At 47.1% G+C, this 22,483-nt stretch overlaps 1 protein-coding gene across 1 annotated transcript in view; it reads right to left on the bottom strand.

Moving 5' to 3' along the window:
- Positions 1–1,298: 1,298 nt before the first annotated feature.
- lrrc7 (leucine rich repeat containing 7) overlaps positions 1,299–22,483 on the bottom strand; it is a gene marked incomplete at its 3' end in the record, with an annotated part of 58,489 nt that continues 37,304 nt past the window's right edge. The window contains exons 17-26 of the mRNA XM_080833776.1: positions 20,535–20,657; positions 18,115–18,198; positions 15,666–15,777; positions 13,536–13,716; positions 10,686–12,498; positions 9,701–9,850; positions 8,256–8,375; positions 3,374–3,838; positions 2,634–2,726; positions 1,299–1,391 (exon numbers count right to left, since the gene is read on the bottom strand). Of these exons, the coding sequence (XP_080689902.1) occupies positions 1,299–1,391; positions 2,634–2,726; positions 3,374–3,838; positions 8,256–8,375; positions 9,701–9,850; positions 10,686–12,498; positions 13,536–13,716; positions 15,666–15,777; positions 18,115–18,198; positions 20,535–20,657 (3,234 nt within the window). The remainder of the gene's footprint in view (positions 1,392–2,633; positions 2,727–3,373; positions 3,839–8,255; positions 8,376–9,700; positions 9,851–10,685; positions 12,499–13,535; positions 13,717–15,665; positions 15,778–18,114; positions 18,199–20,534; positions 20,658–22,483) is intronic.

Genomic DNA, 22,483 nt, shown 5'->3' with positions numbered 1-22,483 from the left:
GGTGTGGTAAAAAAAAAAAAAAGAGAAAAAAAAGAAAAAAGGAATTCATATTGTGCTCTCCCTTAAGATTACCAAGTCCACAGTGTTCTGGAAATTCTTCAGTAGAGACACAGCGGTTTCATGTTCGATGTGTAAAAAACTATGTCCATTGGCCTGTAACGCAAGAACGAAGCACATGATGAACAATCTGCAATGGACTTAGGGTGGGGTGGAGGGGGCGAAGCAGGCATCGGAGGAGCAGAACAGGCCTAGCTCAGAGGAGATAAAGACACACCAAACTGTCAAAAGAAGGAGAGGAAAAGGAGGGAGAGAGGGAGGGAGGAAAAGAGAGAAAAAAAGAGAAGCACAACGGGGAGAAGAGGAGATCATGCTGTTAAGGAGAGAAAGTGGAAAGAAGCTGGTCTTTAGAGATATGTTCCTTCCGCTCGCTAACACTTCCATCTGTGAAGAGAGAGGAGAGAAGAAGAGCCTGCGTTTGCAGGCTACGATGTGGGCGGGAGAGGATTCTACTGGCACACATTGAAAGCGACACAGAAAACGTACCGAGAGAGGAAAAGACAGGCCAATAACTATAGGGAATCTGAAAAACCCCCCATGAAGTTATTTGGGCACATGTAGCCTAGCGTGTTCCGGTAGGCTGCAATGTCAGACATTTTGGGTGCTGACTGATGAAATAGACAAACATTGTCTGAGAGAAACCTTACAAGGACCACACAGCTACTACCAGTCATCCACTTAAATCTTTAACAATAAGCGTGTATACTGTCCCTGCTGGGGATGTCTGCTATAAATAAAAGTGTTACTATCTACCTAGTCATTTATAACCTTAGCAAACTCTTTTGGGGCTGGTAATGAAAATGCTCCACTAAGATCAAATTTCAGTGTGTTTGAGTATCACACTCCATACAAATTAGCCCTTTGAAAACCCAAAAAGACCAGATTCAATCTGCAAAGTCGGAAAGGTAGAAAGGATAGTTGAGGACAAAGGGTTAAAGGAGGAGAGCTTGAATAAAATAATATTTTCTTTCTTTCTTTTGTAGTTCAGTCACAATCTCTCATGCCATCAGATCAATGACATCCAGTAATTTCTCCTTAGCTGTTCACACAGTGAAGACTAAACAGCTGAGCCGAATGACTAGACTCAGATACAAGTCAAGCATGTTGGAGGTTTGACACAGTCAAAACTGAGGCCCATGCTTACTTGATTGACACACATTCAACACATGATGCCACATGCAGTGCCTATGCTGGCGATGTGGCGGCAGCCATACTGTCACAGACAAGGAGACGATGGGTGGCTATGGGAACAGAGTTACCTTCAGGAGCTTGTCCCCAGGCTGCAGGGCACTGGAGGCCGGTCCGTCAGGCTGTACCCTAGTAACAAAGATACCCTATAAGTCAAAAGTGATATGAGGTTAGGAATCACATGGTGGAGATGGTTTAGAATCTTTGCCTTTCAATCTGGAGGGTTCCTTTGCAAATGAAATGACCATTTGACTCATAATGTTACTGTTACCTTATTATCAATTATGCAGTTAAAGCTAATGTCAATAAGTCAAATGAATAGACTACAAATGATCTCATTTAGAACGTATTGAGCTTAAATAATATATGTGTTTTTGGATTCATAACAAGAAATGATATTCATATTTTAACTTTACTTGGTCATTTGTGGGCAATTGTAAGAGCCGTCACATAGCTATAGCTTAATATTTAATGTCAAGGCAGAGATTTTAAATGCACCAGTAGTTCATGATCTCACATATCTGCATGTACAGTACTACACCTACGCATCCTTTCTGTCATAGAGGCCTCGCCTAGTCCACTGTACTTAATGTGGCCAACGTGTTGTCCCATGCACAACGTCACAGTTCACCCGGGGATCTCTTGAGGCATCTGTGATCCCGCGTCTCTGACGATCCCACAGCAACCGAATAGAGCAAGATGGATTAAGTTCAATAATGTGTGGTGAATGTGGTTATCCCTTTAATGTGATACCCCGAGAAGGAGGCCTCTCCAGTATAAACATGTCAATGTGTAGGGATCAGAAAGTGCAATACGATCACAGAGTCCACAACAACAATACCATACATGTCGGACTACAGAGGAAGAACAGTCCATTTGACTCAGCTGTGTGTACATCTAATAATATATATATATATATATATATATATATATGTATATATTTATAATAGTTCATGAGCTCACAAATATACAGTATATATACATATATCATTTGATTATATCAATCTCGTTTTCAGATTGCATAATCAAATTTTTCAAACGTATGATTTCAAAATTCAACAATGCATCATTTCAACAGCTACAATGATTTAGCAGAGGTAAAGACATTCAGTGGTAACAACACGACGCCATCGGCTAACGCACAACACAGTGCATTGCACCAGCATGTTTCCATGGTAACTCTTGAGCAATACAGAGAGAGCCATCTCTGCTAAAAACTGAAGAGCTACATTTGTTTGCGATGGCGGAGACCTCGTTTAAAGAAATAAATAAAAGTGGTATTTTCAGTTAGTGGAACAAGGTGCAAATGCATGTGACTCTCCTAAATACAGTTGTTTATGCACTGCAGTGGTGTGATGGGAGTGGAGGCGTCTGTCTCACTGTCTTACCATGTCTGAGGGCTTGAAGGGGTTTCCCTGTCCGCTGATTCCCCCTGAGATGCTGAAGCCTAAGCCTGGGTTCTTCTCGATCCTCACGCAGAACTGTGGGGACACAGACACGTCACGATCACGTCACGCCATCCATTTATCAGGCAGCACACTGCTACTGTATGCTTCATTCCTTCAACATATCGAAATATGCTTAACTGCACTAGCAACGAGTGGAGTGTCAGATATTTACTGTAAAACTGTTGTATAAAACCAGTCCGACACTCGTGTTTGAGGGCTTGGTAAAGGATGTCCACACAGCTGTGTTTACCTGTGGGGTGCGGCCTTATCTAATGACGATATTCTTTTAGCAGCCCCACTCTCACCTGGGTGATATTACTTCACTGACCTTCCATCATACCCCGGAGTCACTAGATCTATGGCAAGGAGTCGCACCTACAACAGGTAGGAGGCAAGTATGTACCAACCTATGACTTCATTTACTGGATAGCCTATCAGACCTAGGCTCTGTGCAGTGCTCTTTATAGCCTTGTGAGAGAATAAAACACATGGGTATTTAGTGTTCTTAATCAAGCCTGCATTCACTGATGTGGAGAGCATTGCCTCCTCTAACTGAGCCTATGTTCTACTCTTTACTGGGTAATACACCAGGTATTTAGTGTTCTTAATCAAGGCTGCATTCACTGATGTGGAGAGCATTGCCTCCTCTAACTCAGCCTATATTCTGCTCGTTGCCAGACCTGCTCCTGGAAGCCGTCCATGCTCTTCTGGCCCTTGGTCTGGACGAGGCAGCGGGCGCTCTGGGGCCGGGAGCTGGGTGTGGTGATGGGCATGGGTGGCACTGGGGACTGGTACTGCTGGATGGAGATCTTGTTCATGGCGCCCTCATACTGCGGATGTTGTTGTTGCGGCTGCTGCTGGTGGTAGGGCTGCTGCGACTGATACTGCTGCTGCTGCTGATGCTGTTGATACTGCTGCTGATGCTGATGCTGCGGATGCTGATGAGGATGCTGATACTGCTGTGACTGTTGTTGATGCTGTTGATGTTGTTGTTGATGTTGTTGATGTTGTTGATGCTGTTGATGCTGTTGATGCTGTTGCTGCTGCTGCTGCTGCTCGCGAATCTGGCGGTGGGCTGGCGTGGCTGCGGCGGAGGCGGAGGTCATGATCATGGTCTGTGCCTGGTGGGGGCTGTGGCCGGCAGCCTGTGGGCGATTCAACATGGTAGTCAGAGCTGACGCAAACGTCAGAGCTTACGCATGGAACGGAGACATCCACGGAAAAAGGCATAGGAGATGGATCATCACTCATGCAAAGACCTCATAGATATCAGCTTATTTAACTTAAACCCGATTAGTTTATCAAGAGGCCAAAGATGAGAGATAAGCTCTACAGAAAGGTATGAAATGGTTGGATTGCATCAATCGTAGTAAGTTAAAACAATATTGTAATGCTGATTGAATGAAGTCAAATAATCTGTAGACTACTCCATAGCGTGCGTAGCATAAACACAGCCTTCAGAGGCAGTTTGGGCCTGTTCAGGCTCTGTCATGACCTAAACCCCATCACTTTAGCACCTCTACGTTGTCAGAAGATGATGGCGGCAATCATTCCGCATGGCCTACCTAGAGTCCATTTTAGCCTGATGATTCAATCATTCATGGCCCTACGCCTGCTGAAGACGGCCCACACACACCTCCAAGAGTATTCGTGAGAGGCTGGTGTAAGACTCAGGGAAATGACACATCAGCAGGACCAGTCTCTGCTTCCTCCATCACACTGACTACTCCTCCGCCAGACCAAGAGGACACTAGTACCACTCTAAATGCACCCTCTCCCTTTGATGCCAAGCCCAGATCCGTTTGACTCAATTCCGCCGAAGAGGCAGTGGTAGCGATGCATGATGAGTTAACGAGCATCGAGCATCGGCGACTTTGCACGGACTTGCGGTGGCGCTGGCCGATTTGAGCAAGGCTGAGAAGCTCTCCTCAGAGATATCCCAGCACCCCTCTCCCTCTCTTAGCCTCCTCAGTGCTGCTGTCCACCTTCAGATTTCCACTTACGCAACAACAGCTCTCTTCCGCTCTGGCCCTTTGCTCAAACGCAGGGATAACAACCCAGAAGTTCTGTTCTAGTTTCAGCTCTTGACAGGGAAACTTTTGAATTTTCATAAAAGGATGGTCTAAAATCTTCAATATTATTATTTTTGATGCGTTTTATTTACTTTGTATGTTTTAATCCTAAAAACCACCAAGTTTCCACGTCACTTTCGGTCTCAAAACCACCTCACCCCCACTGCTGTCCCTCTGTGTTACATGTCAGGGACGTGATTGGCTCCTGAGTACAGGCCTGTTGAAACATGTCTGGGACGTGATTGGCTCCTGAGTACAGGCCTGTTGAAACATGTCAGGGACGAGATTGGCTTATGAGTACAGGCCTGTTGAGATTGGCTCCTGAGTAACATGTCGGCCCAATGATGACACCTTGCTGTAACACATCCTCTACATCCTGTTCTGTCTGTTGAATGACTGTACCGGCTGGATTGGGTGCCTCCGTTAAAATCTTGTTTCAATAAAGAGTGATGTGTTCAGAGGCCATGCAGGCACTGAGGAGTACAGAGCTACACTAACTACCGCGTCTGCACCTCTGTCATTAAGGAAGGAGGGTACAGCACAAGGCGTCTGCACCTCTGTCATTAAGGAAGGAGGGTACAGCACAAGGCGTCTGCACCTCTGTCATTAAGGAAGGAGGGTACAGAAGAAGGCGTCTGCACCTCTGTCATTAAGGAAGGAAGGTACAGAAGGAAGGCGTCTGCACCTCTGTCATTAAGGAAGGAGGGTACAGAAGAAGGCGTCTGCACCTCTGTCATTAAGGAAGGAGGGGACAGAAGAAGGCGTCTGCACCTCTGTCATTAAGGAAGGAGGGTACAGAAGAAGGTGTCTGCACCTCTGTCATTAAGGAAGGAGGGGACAGAAGAAGGCGTCTGCACCTCTGTCATTAAGGAAGGAGGGTACAGAAGAAGGTGTCTGCACCTCTGTCATTAAGGAAGGAGGGTACAGAAGAAGGCGTCTGCACCTCTGTCATTAAGGAAGGAGGGTACAGAAGAAGGCGTCTGCACCTCTGTCATTTAGGAAGGAGGGGACAGAAGAAGGTGTCTGCACCTCTGTCATTTAGGAAGGAGGGTACAGCACAAGGCTACCCCCTCCATTTGGTGGCGTATAAACTAAGTAAAGGGCAATAGGTCAAGATACCTATACGGTATTGATAACCCTTGACTAATCAATGACCTAATAACAATCAAACTGTGCACAGCCAAAAGCCAAAACACGTTGGGAAACAGTACGTGCACATTGGACCAGCATGCAACACTGGGGGCTCATATGAGTAGCTTGTGACAGAGGGTCTTAATGGTAGAGTGCCTTGATAATGTTTTCTTTTCATGAGGGCTCCACAACACCGCCCACTGGATGGTCTCCAGCTGCCACCATTTTAAAACTCTGCTAGGGAGCACAGCTTGCTTTTGAAATTCACATCTTCTCGTGCTTCCTGGGCTCTGAGGTATCAGGTGTGACAGTTATTTAGATTAAACACAAGAGTACTTGGGATTCTGCAAGCTTCTTCAGATGTGCTGCATTATCGCTTTCAGCTGAGCAGCACAAAGACCCCTCCTGACTGACAGGCAGAGACACACACTGACAGAATATGGTTGCCAAGGAGACCGGTGTAGAATAAAGCGCCGTGGAAATGATTCAGTAGCAGCAGTTGGCAATTACCCGTGACATTTAACACTGGCATGGCAATCACAGCTAAATTAAGCAGGCCATCTAGAGCCACACACACAGATGGACCATTACATGTGACTTTAGACACACTAAGACGTACAAGCAGGAGTTTATACGAGGGTAAGTGTGTGTTCTTTGGCTTAATCTAATTGTGGCCTTGTTAATAAAGAAGATCTCCATTTTATGAGATTAAGATGGATGTGGTGGGTCACTTGAGCGCTGTGCAAATATGAAGAGAAGATGGCAGCCATCTCGTTAGAGAAATATCCCAAAGCCCTATATGGAGATACGCTCTCAAATGGGATCTCGTGCCTAAGCCCTGCTATAAGAGCTGAATATGGGTCAATAAAGCCAGAGGAAGAATGTTCTGGAATAGGGGTGAGGAGCGTTCAATACCACATCCAAGGCCACTCGGTAAGATAACAAATGTCTGTGGGCGCTCGCGTGCGGCAGTCAAAGGCACCTCAGGCAGCTATGCTCTTGGTTATAAGCAGGTTTCAGGCATGAAAGCATATGTCTCCTGTAAGACACGTCAGGTTTGGCAGTTTTGACTTTTTATCTGGATTGCGGTCCGTCTTATAATATCCTTTGTCCGCTACTGTTGCTCTCATGTGCACATGTAGTCAGTCCTCTCTTCTGTGATGCACTTCACTCTTCAGTAGTGCTGTGCATGTGAAGCCCTCATACGGCCTTTAAAGGCATGTTGCATTTATAAACTTATGTCACTATGTCATGCAATTTGGACTCAATAATTGCAGTCAGTTTTGAAGTTATGTGGTAGGGCATTTTAAAACAGGACTGACAAGCTGTAATTATGCTTCAACAAATGTAAGTGTTAGGAGCAAAATAAGCACTATGGTTTATTCCTTGTAAACCTGTCCAGAACCCAGAGCGATATCGCCATCTTCTTACATTGTTATTTAGTCTGACGCATTCAATTTTAAAGGGATTGATCGACAATGCTATTGGTTGACTCTAACCAAGCCTTTCACTAATTAACTTAACTGCCTGCCTCTGCCCACTTAGTGCCTTTGTACACACATTTACCGCTCGTGTTACCGCTTGTGCCGCTTCCACCAGCCGTTTCCCCGTCAAAATAGGGCTCTAGTTATATTATACCTATATACAGTATATTATATTATACTTTTCTCTCTTTTAATGTGAGATTATGTCACTATGACGTTATGTCACGATGCCCATGAGGTCATGTCACGATGCCCATGAGGTTATGTCACTATGCCCATGAGGTCTTGTCACTATGCCCATGAGGTTATGTCACTATGCCTATGAGGTTATGTCACGATGCCCATGAGGTCATGTCACGATGCCCATGAGGTTATGTCACTATGCCCATGAGGTAATGTCACTATGCCCATGAGGTCATGTCACGATGCCCATGAGGTTATGTCACTATGCCCATGAGGTAATGTCACTATGCCCATGAGGTAATGTCACTATGCCCATGAGGTTATGTCACTATGCCCATGAGGTTATGTCACTATGCCCATGAGTTTATGTCACTAGGCCCATGAGGTCATGTCACTATGCCCATGAGGTTATGTCACTATGCCCATGAGGTTATGTCACTATGCCCATGAGGTCATGTCACTATGCCCATGAGGTTATGTCACTAGGCCCATGAGGTTATGTCACTAGGCCCATGAGGTTATGTCACTATGCCCATGAGTTTATGTCACTAGGCCCATGAGGTCATGTCACTATGCCCATGAGGTTAAGTCACTATGCCCATGAGGTTATGTCACGATGCCCATGAGGTCATGTCACTATGTCACATTAGTGTGCCAGCGGTGGCTGGTGGGTGTGTGGGCACGTTCCTCACCTTCTTCATGAGGCTCTCCGGGGGGACGTCCCTCCTGCCCAGTGAGTAGGGCGCCCACTGGCTGCTGGGGGACAGCACCTCCTGTCCGTTATCTAAAATATTGCTCTGCTGTGAGGGGGTCTGACGGGAGAGATCATTAAAGGAAGGGGATCTTAGAGGGAAATGCAACACTGCACTCTTTTCAACTCTGTGAAAAACAAATCCAGGATTATTAACTCCAACTCCAACAATGTACTGTCTAATTTCAAGGAAGTAACGGTTCTAGGAACATATCTTTATGTCTTTATTTCATGTTTTGCTGCTTTCAAGATATAATGGACATACCACCTCTGGGAAAATGTTTTTTTCTGCTACAGAGCTCTACCTGACCAAATCAAATGGAGATTGTCTATGTTTTTTATACATTTTATTGGCTTGAAAGCGATATTGGTTCCTGGAGAAAAAATACTATTGTGGGAGCAAGCTGATGCTGCTGCTTGTCAAAAATATGAGCAAGCCAGAGCAAAACACAATATTGGCCTTTGTTTGCAATACTATATCTGTGGCTGGCTGGCTATTTGCTCAGCCGGACTGGCGCCTGATTGCTTCTTAAATGGTAAATGGATTGTGGGTCCGAATGGGGCATTGTTTGAGCTGAAACACAGACCGCAGCCATGCAACACAAACACCTGACAGTGAGTGAGCAAAAAGATGAGAGAGAGAGAGAGAGAAGACAGAGAAAGAGAAAGGAACAGACAGAAAGAGAACAAGAGAGAGAGAGAGAGAGAGAGAAACTGAATGAAAGACAGACAGAGAGAGTTAGAAGAAGAGACAGAGAGACTGAATGACAGAGAGAGTTAGAAGAAGAGACAGAGAGACTGAATGACAGAGAGAGTTAGAAGTAGAGACAGAGAGACTGAATGACAGAGAGAAAAAGAGAGACTGAATGACAGAGAGAGAGAAAAAGAGAGAGCTAGAAGAAGAGACAGAAAGACTGAATGACAGAGAGAGAAAAAGAGAGACTGAATGACAGAGAGAGAGAGAGAGATAAAGAGAGAGAGACTGAATGATAGAGAGAGAGAGATAGAGAGAGAGATAGATAAAGAGAGAGCTAGAAGAAGAGACAGAGCTGGGCCTAATGAGGCATTGCTGTGTCAAACTGGAAGCTATGGATAGTTTTTTCTATAACCATTAAAGTCAAGACATTCTGTAATTCTAGGTCTCAGAAATGGTAGTGTACATCTTCCTGTTTCCTACAGTGCATTGAGCATCTGCTCTCTGTTTGATCCAACTGTGATGTGAATACCATAACGGTTACATGACAAAAACAACAGTTAGTAAATGTTGTGCAAGACTATTCCCATATTGCTTGGTAGAAGTTGCTTTAGCCAAACAAAGTCATGCTAGTAATGCTACTACTAAGACAAGACTGCTACTTAGGTGTGGAGTCTCTGTGTTATACTCACATTTGGGAGAGGTAGCCACTGTGTAGTTTGGTTTTCATGCTTTGTGTTATTGTAAAAGTTTATAGTCATGCTTCTGCCGGCATGCTGTGCCGCATAGCCTCCAGAGTACAGCATGCCCACGTTTACTGTGTTGTGCTTAAGGACAGCGCTCTGAGTGAGAGGGGAGACAAGCAACAACCACGGGACAGGAGGGACATGGGTGAGCCACACAGAAAAGAGAGAGCGCAGCACAGCGCCGCAGCGAGGCAGAGAGGCCACACGCCACACACACGCCGCAAACACGCCGCAAACACGCCGCAAACACGCCCGACACCCGCCGCACACCCGCCGCACACACGGGGCACACACGCCGCACACACGCGCCACACACGCCGCACACACGCCGCACACACGCGCCACACACGCCGCACACACGCCACACACACGCTGCACACACGCCCGACACCCGCCGCACACACGCCGCACACACGCGCCACACACACCGCACACACGCGCCACACACGCCGCACACACGCCACACACACGCCGCACACACGCCGCACACACGCCGCACAGTTGCAGCAGAGCGGATGTGAGCTTCGACAAACAGAAGAGCAGTAACAGTAACATCATCACTGGCAACACAACAACACAATCAGATACACTCATGGTTAACAGATATATCAAACAAGCACAACAGTGAAAGAGATATGTCTGAAAAGCTGAACTATTACAGTGTGTCGTTGAAATGTGATATAAAGGGTGTTGAATGGGTTGTGTTTTCACCATGAGAGGCTGTGATAACATTTAACAGTGGTGTTGACAGTGACTTTAGTGTGGTGGTGCTAGCAGGGGTGCCACTTAAAGCAGTGATGTACTAAACGCGTTGTCACACTGGATCGAGAAATATATTCAAAACCTGCGTGTCTCGTGAAGAGACTCGTGTTTTCATAGCATCATCTGCTGTGGAGCCCCCCCCCCAAAGGTGTGAAGCTTTCGTACTCACCCGATCTAACCGTTTGGCTTCTATGTGTCTGAGGAGCTGCTGCCTCCAGTCGACGGGCATTTTGGAGGCGATGTCCTCCGGTTTGGGCATGCCCCGCAGCTTCATGTCTGCCGTGTCCATGATGACCTTCTCGTTGCAGGTGCTGAGGTTATAATCCGAGGGCATCTTCTCCAGCAGGGCGGCCATCGTGGGCCGAGCCGACACCGGTCTGGCCTGGGACGCTCCGTAGGTCTCGGTGCTGTAGCTCCGTGCAGACAGAGGGCGCCGTTGAGTCAAGCTCTTGGTGGGATAACCCATGATGGGCTTCTTGGGCTCCTGGTAGGACGAGTAATCCTCTTCATACCTACCGTTCCTCTTGTGGAACTGCTGGTCCTGCAGGGTGGACATACTGTTCTGATGCTCCAGCATGGGTTTGAACTGGGGCCGGCTGTAGTGCTGCTCGGCCTGCATCTGCATCTCCTGGGCCTCGGCCACGCGTCGGAAGAGCGCCAGCTCCGTGGAGCTGACCAGCGAGTCGGCCCTCCGCAGGAACCCCGGGCGCGAGCGCTGCGGCTGGGCGGGGAACTGCGGTGCGGCCGGGTCCTCGTTCACCGGGGACTGCCCGGGGTAGGAGAACATCTGATCTGCGGTCGGATAGCCCCTGTAGCCCCGGGGGCTGACCAGCTCTTTCGGCAGCGTCTTCCCTGGGTGGTTGATGTATTCGGGAGTGTTGGGGAAAGGTGGAGGCGCCCTGCGCTCCGGCTTCCCCATGTCCAAAGGACTCTGGGGGTTGAAGCCTTGGTCGAAGTGATAGACCTTCTTGGGGATGGCAGGCTTCTGCTGCTGCTGTTGCTGATGCTGCTGGAACTGCTGCATGGCCTTACCGGAGCCATACACGTCCAGGTCGTCGTCTAGCATCGGAGCAGACTGGCTCCTGGACATGCTCTGCTCCATGGGAGGAGGGAGGTCGGGTCGGTCCACGCTCCCTTGGTTCTCTATGCTGGAGCTGTAGCTGTCCATGGGGATGCTGTAGACCTTGTAGGAGCCGATGTCGATCTCGTCGATGCTCTGCGACTTTTTGAACTTGGCTTTGACCTCCTTCATCATGGGCGAGAGTCTCTCGGAGCTCTTGCTGATGACCAGGGTGTTTTTGGTGGGCTCCTTGCGTCCGCCCTGGCCGTGCGCGAAGACAGTGGGGTGACCCCTCCCTGCCGTGGGGTCCCGCTGGTCCAGGAACCCCCAGGCTCCGGTCAGAGGGAAGGTGCCGTGCATTTCACCCATCTCCTGCTCAAAGTCCTTGCGGTCCGGGTTAGGGCTGTTGGCCGGGGTGAGCTCCAGCTTGGAGGGGAACGCGGTCCGGTCCTCGAAGGGACTTGGGGTCCGGGTCCAGTTCTGCCATGGGTTGGGCTGGGGTGGAGGCACTTCGGTTTCAGGGGTGGTGCGGACTCCGTGGAAGGGGTGGGTGGGCTGCTCCAGCTCCAGTGGCACACCAACGATGCGCTCCTGCCTCATGAGGGGCCGCCGGCCGTGCGTCGATGCGCTACGCGGCTTCGACCCCAGCATGGGGTTCCCGGCGCTGCTGCCGCCCCCGCCACCCCCCCCACCACCGCCACCACCACCACCACCGCCAACGCCTCCGCCTCCAGGCGTCTCCATGGGCGTCTCCTCGGCGACGAAGCCCGTGTTGTCGTAGTGGGGGGTGTCGTTCCAGCTGTCGAAGTTGTCACTGAGCGGGCGCCTCTCCCCGCGCTGCTGCAGGGTGCTGGAGGGGGGCGTGTCCCGCTGGCTCAGCAGGGGCTTGGTCTCGATGGGCTTAGGGAAGGACTGAGCCAACCTGGAGAGATGGAGAGATGGAGGGAGGGAGAGGGAGAGGGAGAGAGAGAGGGAGGGAGAGAGGGAGGGAAAAAGAGAGGGAGGGAGAGAGATGGAGAGAGGGAGAGGGGGCAGAGAGAGAGGGCAGAGAGAGGGAGGGAGAGAGAGAGATGGAGAGAGAGAGAGAGAGAGAGAGGGAGGGAGAGACAGAGATGGAGAGAGGGAGGGAGAGAGAGAGAGGGAGAGAGAGAGAGAGAGAGAGAGAGGGGGCAGAGAGAGAAAAAGAGGGGGGTGGAGATAGAGAGGGAGAGAAAAAGTAACAGAGATAGGCAGAGGGGGAAGGAGGGGGGAGAAAGAGACAAGAGTGCATGAAAGGAAGGAAGAGTGGGAATGAGAAAAGCAGTGGAGCGAGAGATTATGTCTTCAGTAAGACACACACACACACACACACACACACACACACACGCCTCACTGCAAGGGAAAGCCACTGGGAACCTGTATGCATCTCCATAAAAGACATGGCGATGGTCTCAGACTCTGTATTCGCCCCAATCTGAAGGACATTTTCACGTCCTCGCGCTGGCAGCCTCCAAAAGGATTATAAAACTGTCTGAATGTCTCAGGACTCTCTATGGGTTGTTCTTTCAAATCATGACTTAATTTGGGGGGTTATAAAAAAGGATTTTCTTTGAAGTAACGGCACAGTCGAAGATTTTCAAGTCCACTTTGAGGGGCTCATCATCACAGTGCTTTAAAAATGAGCTTCACCGTGGTCCGTCCGACCTTGGCTGTGTGAGGGGAGTGTCATGATGAACTTACCCAAACCTTTACGGACGAACATACATTTTAACGAGAGCCAAGACCAAAACATGACCACAGTTACACCTTCAAAAACTAAACTTTCACTTCTGCAAAGTGACTGTTTAAACACGACACAATAACACAAAGAGTATCATGCACAAATACAAAACACACACATACACACACATATACATGCACGTACACATACGTACACACACACACACACACACACACACACACACACACACACACACACACCTGTTGGTCCAGTGAGTCTGCAGCGCCCCTTCCTTGCCTGCAGCCTGCAGGGCGGCGACATTTCCGGGGGGGTTGGAGGAGCCAGAGGATCCCTGTGAGGGCGAGTAGTCGGAGTAGGTGGCCGAGGAGCCGCTGTTGTTCAGGCAATGCATCTTATCAGGGTCCGACTCGTCTGTGGACTCTGTGGGGGGAGGAAGAGCACGCATGCTGAAGAAGGTCTCAGCAAACATCACTGCGCCTCATCCAGGGTTTAGAAAAGGTTACTGGAGTTTTAGCAGCAGCCTGCCGGTTTGCAGTATTAACACACATAAACACACACACAAACACACACACATACACACACACACACACACACACACACACACAATTTTTCTCTCAAGATGTGCTGTAAGGTGTTTTAAACCTTTTCCATAATTCCTCTAGCTGAAAAACATGCCATGGGTGCCATGTAAGCACAGAACATCTTGCTACACAAAAACAGTTTTTGTCCCACGTGGAATAAAAATAAACAAAAGTAGAAATTGACGTGCAATTATTTCATTGTACCAATGCAATATGGCTGCCACAGGCTTTCAGTGTTGTATCAACCCTGTTCTCTCCCGCAGTGTTTTCTCCAAGTTTACAATTTGAGCTCCCTATAAAAGGATTTATTTCTGAATAATCATCATTTGTGAAATCCTACAATGAGCCTCTGCACAATGGATTGCAATTATTGTGTGTCATTACAACCTTCACCTAATTAGAAGAACAACATCCCCCAGAGACACTGCGTAGTTATCTAGCACCGCAGGTCTGTGCTTTCATCTTTATGGCAGAGTTGCATAATCATTCAGAATGAACACTGGCAAACACTGGGATTTCCTGCATACTTGGAGACCTTGAGGCTTTTCCAATATGGGAGTATTTACCTAAACCTAAGGAGCTCCAAAAAACAAAGAGAGAAGCATTCGGGTGAAACACAACAATTAGATCAAAAACAAATTCTCAAAAAGAAAGGGGGGCAAAAAAATGCTGTTTTGAGGTAGAGACTTCAAACCCCCAGCATCCACAGACCTAAGCCTGCACACCCTACATGAAACAGAACAGATCCAGCAGCACAGCAGCAGAACAAAGTTAATCAACGGGTTGGGCTCACTGTTCGGGACGGACCTAACCATCACATTTAATTAAGATCTAACTTCATCATGGCAAAAAAAAAAAGGTTTCACTTCCTTCCATAGTGGTCAAACAGTGGCTGAATATAGAGATGGGATTTCTTGGGTATCATGTGACCCTTGGTGTGAACAGCTACTGCTCCGGGTTAGTGTGTAACATCACCTCACTGTGTGTGTGTCACTTCCCTGGATGGGTTAAATGCAGAGGTGGATTTCAGAGTGTGTGTGTCTACACCACCTCTGCCATAGAGAGGACTTTCACTTTCACTTTCACTTCACTACTGTAGTCAGGCTTTGGTCATGTGACCCTTGGTGTGAACAGCTATTGTAGTCAGGCTTTGGTCATGTGACCCTTGGTGTGAACAGCTACTGTAGTCAGGCTTTGGTCACGTGACCCTTGGTGTTAACAGCTGCTGTAGTCAGGCTTTGTCATGTGACCCTTGGTGTGAACAGCTACTGTAGTCAGGCTTTGGTCACGTGACCCTTGGTGTGAACAGCTACTGTAGTCAGGCTTTGGTCACGTGACCCTTGGTGTGAACAGCTACTGTAGTCAGGCTTTGGTCATAAATGTTTTTTGGAATTGTGTGATTTTGACATTTGCATCCTTTGTAACCATAACTGAACTGCTATCATTTATTGGGAAGAAGTCACAATCAGTCCACACACACACACTGCTCTCAGTCCGCACACACACACATACACACACACAAACGCACACACACACACACACACACACACACGCACACACACACACACACGCACGCACGCACGCACGCACGCACGCACGCACGCACGCACACACGCACGCACGCACGCACGCACGCACGCATGCACGCACACAAACACACACACACACACACACACACACACAACTGTACTTCAATCAGAAGAAGTCACAATCTTTTCAACTTGCGCAGATATAGGTCACAGTTGTAATTTTACACTGCAAACATTTACAAATGTAAGCTCAACATACCTTTCTTCTCTTTGCCCAGCAACACAACCTTTGGTTTGTACATGGGCGGCTCCACCAAAGTAGGTCTCATGTCGGAGATGCGTATGTCATTGGGTGAGCCTCCCAGAGAATCCTGGGAAAAGAAAACACACTCTGTCTTCCTTGCTCTGCTTACGGCAAGGCCCACAGGAAACTCCCTCTAAATGTTTGAGTGCCTGGATTGGCCCTATTGTAACTTTAAAATCAGATGAAAAAATATGAGTTTCTGTTTGAGATCTATAATTCATGTGACATTCAATTTTTCCCCGTCATGAATATTTCATGGATTCTAGTTGCACAGAAGATGCTGTGAGAATATTAGAAAAAGGAGGCGAGGGCTCACAGTGAGGCTGACTATAAAACAATAGATGAGCATAGCTCAGGCTAAACTTGCACAACCTGGCTACAATTTTGAAAAACATCACAGAAATAGAGGAAGTACTCCATTACTAGATTGTACGTAATTAAAAAATCCAAAGTTATGACTATGCTACCGTGAGACAGACACACAAAAATGCTTTCCATTGGCTCACAAAAATCAAGACTTTGTGTCTATTGTACATGGGAGTCAGCGTTTGTCATGTAATAAAATACTTCTCTGTGTTTATATTGTGTTTGTACTGTGTTTGTACTGTGTTTGTACTGTGTTTATACTCTGTTTATACTTGTTAGAGGTCACCATGAAGCTGGGAGGCTAGGCTTTGGCTAATGGTGAAGTCATCTATCTATGTGAGGAACAGGCAGCAAATAACTCATTCAGGCTCCCGCTAATCCAGCTATTAGGCCAACAATAGCAACACAGCACTCATCCATTATCTGTCAGTTTGCATCTGTCCTATGAATAGGCAGTGACGCACTCTAAAATGGCACAAGCAAACAGTAAATCTGCAGATGACTTAAGCCAGACATTAATTACTGTGGTTCCCAAAAGAACATTGACATAAATGCTGTTTGTCCCTTTCCGAGCACTTATTTACTATGGTTATCGACTCACCGTAACACATTACAGCCACAATCAGATCTTCATTACTTTTCAATAAATATTTGACAAGAGCACTGTAACCAGTTTAATAAAGAAGCATTCAACGGTTACAGTGATTGACAATGACGTTAACTAAAATCGTCAGTAATTAACTTCAATAATGCAAGGCATCAGATAGGCGTAAAAGACAAGACTAAACACAGTGACATACAGCATGAGCTCTACAGCATGTGCCATGTGTGCTAAGTGGTCAAGCCAGTCAAGCATCTGGGTCATTCTGTTGACAGTCTGGCCGTACATACACACGTGCATCTGGAGTGCTTCAGCTCTGGAAACTATGCATACCCATGATACACTGCTCAAACACTCTGCCCTCCTCCTCTCCACACACACACACACACACACACACACCACACCACACCACCCGCATACCCATGATACACTGCTCAAACACTCTGCCCTCCTCCTGGACGCCTATAGCTGCTCTTCCTCACTCTCTACCTGCCAGGGTCCTGTTAACCACACTATAGCCCCCCCCCCCCCCCCTCTCCACACACACACACACACACTATAGCCCCCCCCCCCCCCCTCTCCACACACACACACACACACACACACACACACACCACACCACCCGCATACCCAACAAACACACACACACACACACACCACCACACCACCCGCATACCCAACAAACACACACACACACACACACACACCACCACACCACCCGCATACCCAACAAACACACACACACCCACACACAAACACACACACACACACACACACACACACACACACACACCTTGTCTGTCCTCGTCTAAGCCCCCCCCCCCCCAGGCCTGCCTGCCTGCCTGCATGCATTCTCCACCGGCTGTATGTACCCACTCACTGAAGCCTCTTGCTCCCAGCGATACACAAGTATGCATCAATATTTCAACACGCTCTTGGAGGCTGTGAGTAAACTGATATGGCAGGTGGATCCGCTCACCACATTACGCCCCGAGAATACTTTATTAACTAGAAACCTAACTGCACCAGGAGAGAGAAAGAAAGCCGTTAAGTTGTCTGGCAATGTTTTGTGGCAGAGACGGATGTGCGGTGTGTTTGTGGGTCTGTGTTTGTGTGTGTGTGTGCGTGCGTGTGCATGTATCTCTAGTGTGGGCGATCACTGATCAGTGTGTTGGATGTTGGCTGTAACAAGCACCCACCCACCCACTCACTAAGCTTAAATATGCAGCTGGCTGTAAAGCACAGTTATCTCCTCTCGTTTTCCTGTTTTGTACGAATCAGGGGAAAAGGAGTCATCATTCAGCGCCAGCTCTCAGGGGAATGTCAACTCAGGTCATCTGCAGTCTCACACAGGTCAATAATCTGCCAACAGCACAGCCAATGAGCTGTGGTCTCTCTCTCTCTCTCTCTCTCTCTCTCTCTCTCGTAGCCACTTACTATGAGGCAGAACCAGGAAGATGCAATGGACAGGCTGACATTCTCTGGTTGAGGCAGCTTGTGCACGACGTGACGTAAAGAAATCTGAGCAAAACAAACAAGCAAACAAAAAAAGAATGGAGAGGAATTGGCATGGGCTAGAGGAGGAAGCAAGGGTGAGCCCCCCTCGGGTGGCAGCATTAGCATTAGCATTAGCATCTAGCAGCATTAGCAGCTAAAGCAGAGTTAGCATTTCCATTAGCGGGCGGTCCAGCCACGTCCTGTTTGAGAGCAGTACCCGACCGAGGCTCACCCACCCTTCCAATGGTGTTAGCTGACAGAGGCAACATGAGGCCTTGGACACAACATACACAACACATCGGAGCTCTGCTGGAGAAGCCAACCTGTCACTCGTCTACCCTGCTGTTCTCAGCGTGCCAAGAATAGGCACAGGGAAATGTGGGCACAATGTGGGCACACGGATCCTGCCCATCAACTGGAAAGCAACACATGATGGGATTTAGACAAAGGAAACTCTTTCTGGGTCTTAGTTTGAGAGCAGGCACACATGGCAGAAAGGGCTTCCAAGATCTGCACATCTGTGGTCGAGTGATTGATTGATTGATTTTTGTATAAAGTGCCAAATAGTATTACAGAAATATTTAAGAACTTACTTGAGAACTCACAATTCTGCAGCGGATGCTTTTTTGTCAGAAACCTGGTCTGCATTATATTTCAGAAACTTGGTTGTTCTCACTACATACGCTTCCCCAATTCAAGGACAAAGTATCCATTGCAGGTAATATGAGTTTTACGAGAACTAATACATTGTCATTGCTTTTTTATTGTTCTGTCAGATTAGCATGTTAACAGAACAGTGTTGACACTTCATTATAGGAAGCACACACCCACACCCACCCACAGGTCCTGTATGTCTGAATTTGGGGACAGGAAATTACCCTTCCCATGCCTGACCCAGAGTGCATTCCCATTCCTTATTGGTTGCCGTTACTGCCAAGATCCTGCGATCAAATTATACCCCTGTCTTGTTTTCCTGGGCGGTGGATTGACAGGACCAGCTAACAGCCCACCAGATCCTTCCCAATGAGGAGCCACTCCCGAGTCTCTAGAACACTCCTGAGTCCTCTAGAACACTCGTGCATACCATTGACATTTCCCCCTGACCTTTCTGTCCGTTTCCTCAACAATCTCACTCCTGGGCCATATTTGGAGCCTGACGTAAAGACCAAATTGAATAGCTACTCTGCTTGAAGATAAGAGAATTCACAAATTGCGCATACTCAATTATAGGCACACGCTTCAAGCACCCCCTTGGCAAAAGGCTGCCTGTGCCACATTTCAGCGGCTCCTCAAGCCAAGACATGACATTTCTGCGAGGACATTAACATTTTTGCCGATGATTTGAGGCATCATCTGCGGCTTCACCAACACAAAGAAGGCTAATGACTCTTTCATCATCCTGTCTCATAATAAACAATGCCGTGGCTGTCGGCATGACGACGAGAGAGGTGAGGAAGTGGGCTGGGGGTCCGGAGGGTTCTAGAGATGAACGCGGGCCCTGATCTCTGCAGGTTTCACGTCCAAAGCCCTTCCCTTCAGTACGCTAACCTTTGAAAACTATCCCTTGCTCTAGACAGGTGGCTAATGGATGGTGTTTAAATTTTTATCTCAGCCTCTTAAACTCTGTCCTATTTGGCAGACAGTCAAAACCACAGACACTCAACTTTATTGACTCTTTTGAGTTTGTCCTCTAACGAGAGCTTATCCTTGAAAGACCTTTCCCACTGTGAGGCACAGTGAGGCAAAACACATTCAGCTACACTCTTTTAAGCACTCGTGCCCATAGCAAACATACAAAAAGCTATCTTGACGCTATCTTCAAAAAAAGATAAGAGGAGGATAAACTAAAATGATTCTTCTATTCTTCTGGTATCTTCTACAGTATATTCGATTTGTAAGCTCCTCTGCAGACCTCAGTGGACAAGTCTGGGCTTACATCTATCCTGTCTGTTGTGTCCTCCACACACCAACCAACACATCTGTTCAGTTTCACAGTAGGTAAAACGAGGTTCCATCCTTTACAGACTTCAAGTGAAAGATCAGCGCTAACTTCTATGGTTTTTGTTATGTCCTCCTCACACTGGCATCTCTTCATATTTCAGACAGGCAAACGACTGGGCTTACTTTCACAATCTAGGACCTCGTCAAACCAACATGGTATTGACTTAATTCAACAGCAGAATAGATATGGGGGTAACATCCTCCACACATGTAAAGGAAAAGGTTTTCCATTTCATTCTGTTCTTTCTGCAAGGTCCTCTCCTAACCTAGCATGGCATCTATTCAGTTCTACTGCACATCAGACAAGGGAAGGGTTACATCCTGCACAGACTTCAGACAGGGAAAGTTCTGGGGCTTACTTCCGAGCTCTCTGTAAGGTCCTCCTTGTCTTTACGGTTTGGGATATCGATGGCGGAGTTCATGATGGCACTCTGTTCAGCCAGCTGAGCCTGCTGCAGCTCTCTGAGTTCTCTATCTGTCACCTGCCATAGGAGACAAGGCCATGTGGTCAAAATGACTTACAGACAACTGGAGTGGTACTGCAGATTTATTAACGATATCGGGAGCATTGTTACAAGCAATCCATGTTCATGAAATGTCCCACAACAATGCCCATCAGTCTCTGGGCAAACTGAGCTCTTATACCTAAAACCCCTCCCTCGTACTCTTACACTGTGGCCACCTCGTCCTCCACTATAGATAAGAATATTTACCTAGGATCCCCCTACCCCAAGCATTGAGTAACTCTCTTAGCTCATCAAACCTTACCCAACAGGTCAGACAGAATACATGGCCACACTAAGTTACCAATTCAATTTATGTTATACTATGGAATCCTATACTAACCTACTTAATTAAATGTGAAACATATATTTTTTATCCCACAGCCACAATGTATATACAGCCGCGGAAAAAATTAAGAGACCACTTCAAAATTATCAGTTTCTCTGGTTTTACTATTTATTGGTATGTGTTAAAGTAAAATGTACATTTTAGTTTTATTCTATAACCTACTGGCAACATTCCTACCAAATTTCAAATAAAAATATTGTCATTTAGATCATTTATTTGCAGAAAAATGACAATTGGTCAAAATAGCAAAAATGATGCAGTGTCTTCAGATCTCAAATAATGCAAAGAAAACAAGCTCATATTCATTTTTAAACTACACAATACTAATGCTTACACTTAGGAAGAGTTCAGAAATCAATATTTGGTGGAATAACCTTGATTTAAAATCACAACTTTCATGTGTCTTGGCATGCTCTCCACCAGTCTTTCACATTGCCGTTGGATGACTTTATGCTACTCCTGGCGCAAGAATTCAAGCAGCTCGGCTTCTTTTCATGGCTTGTGACCATCCATCTTCCTCTTGATCACATTTCAGAGGTTTTTTATGGGATTCAGGTCTCGAAATTGGGCTGGCCATGACAGGGTCCTGATCTGGTGCTACTCCATCCACACCTTTACTGGCCTGGCTGTGTGGCATGGAGCATTGCCCTGCTGGAAAAAACACTTCTCAGAGTTGGGGAACATTGTCAGAGCAAAAGGAAGCAAGTTTTTCTTCCGGGACAACGTTGTACTTTGCCTGGCTGAGGTTTGTAAAAGACCATAAGGATTGAAAAAGCGGACTGGAGGTTCTTCTAAGTTCGTCTTCTCTGATGAGTCCGATTTCACAGTAGGTGCAAGACTCTCTGGCTTGTAGGCCTCTCCAGGTCTCCGTCTAACCATCAGACGACCATGTGTTGGGCAAAGCTGAAAATTGGACTCATCAGAGAAGACGAACTAGAAGACCCTCCAGTCCGCTTTTTTCAATCCTTATGGTCTTTTACAAACCTCAGCCAGGCAAAGTACAACGTTGTCCCGGAAGAAAAACTTGCTTCCTTTAGCTCTGACAATGTTCCCCAACTCTGAGAAATGTTTTTTTCCAGCAGGGCAATGCTCCATGCCACACAGCCAGGCCAGTAAAGGTGTGGATGGAGTACCACCAGATCAGGACCCTGTCATGGCCAGCCCAATTTCGAGACCTGAATCCCATAAAAAACCTCTGAAATGTGATCAAGAGGAAGATGGATGGTCACAAGCCATGAAAAGAAGCCGAGCTGCTTGAATTCTTGCGCCAGGAGTAGCATAAAGTCACCCAACGGCAATGTGAAAGATTGGTGGAGAGCATGCCAAGACACATGAAAGTTGTGATTTTAAATCAAGGTTATTCCACCAAATATTGATTTCTGAACTCTTCCTAAGTGTAAGCATTAGTATTGTGTAGTTTAAAAATGAATATGAAGTTGTTTTCTTGGCATTATTC

This window comes from Sprattus sprattus (assembly GCF_963457725.1).
Source record: "Sprattus sprattus genome assembly, chromosome: 3".
Lineage (NCBI taxonomy): Eukaryota > Metazoa > Chordata > Actinopteri > Clupeiformes > Clupeidae > Sprattus > Sprattus sprattus.
This window is presented reverse-complemented; position numbering and strand designations above follow the sequence as displayed.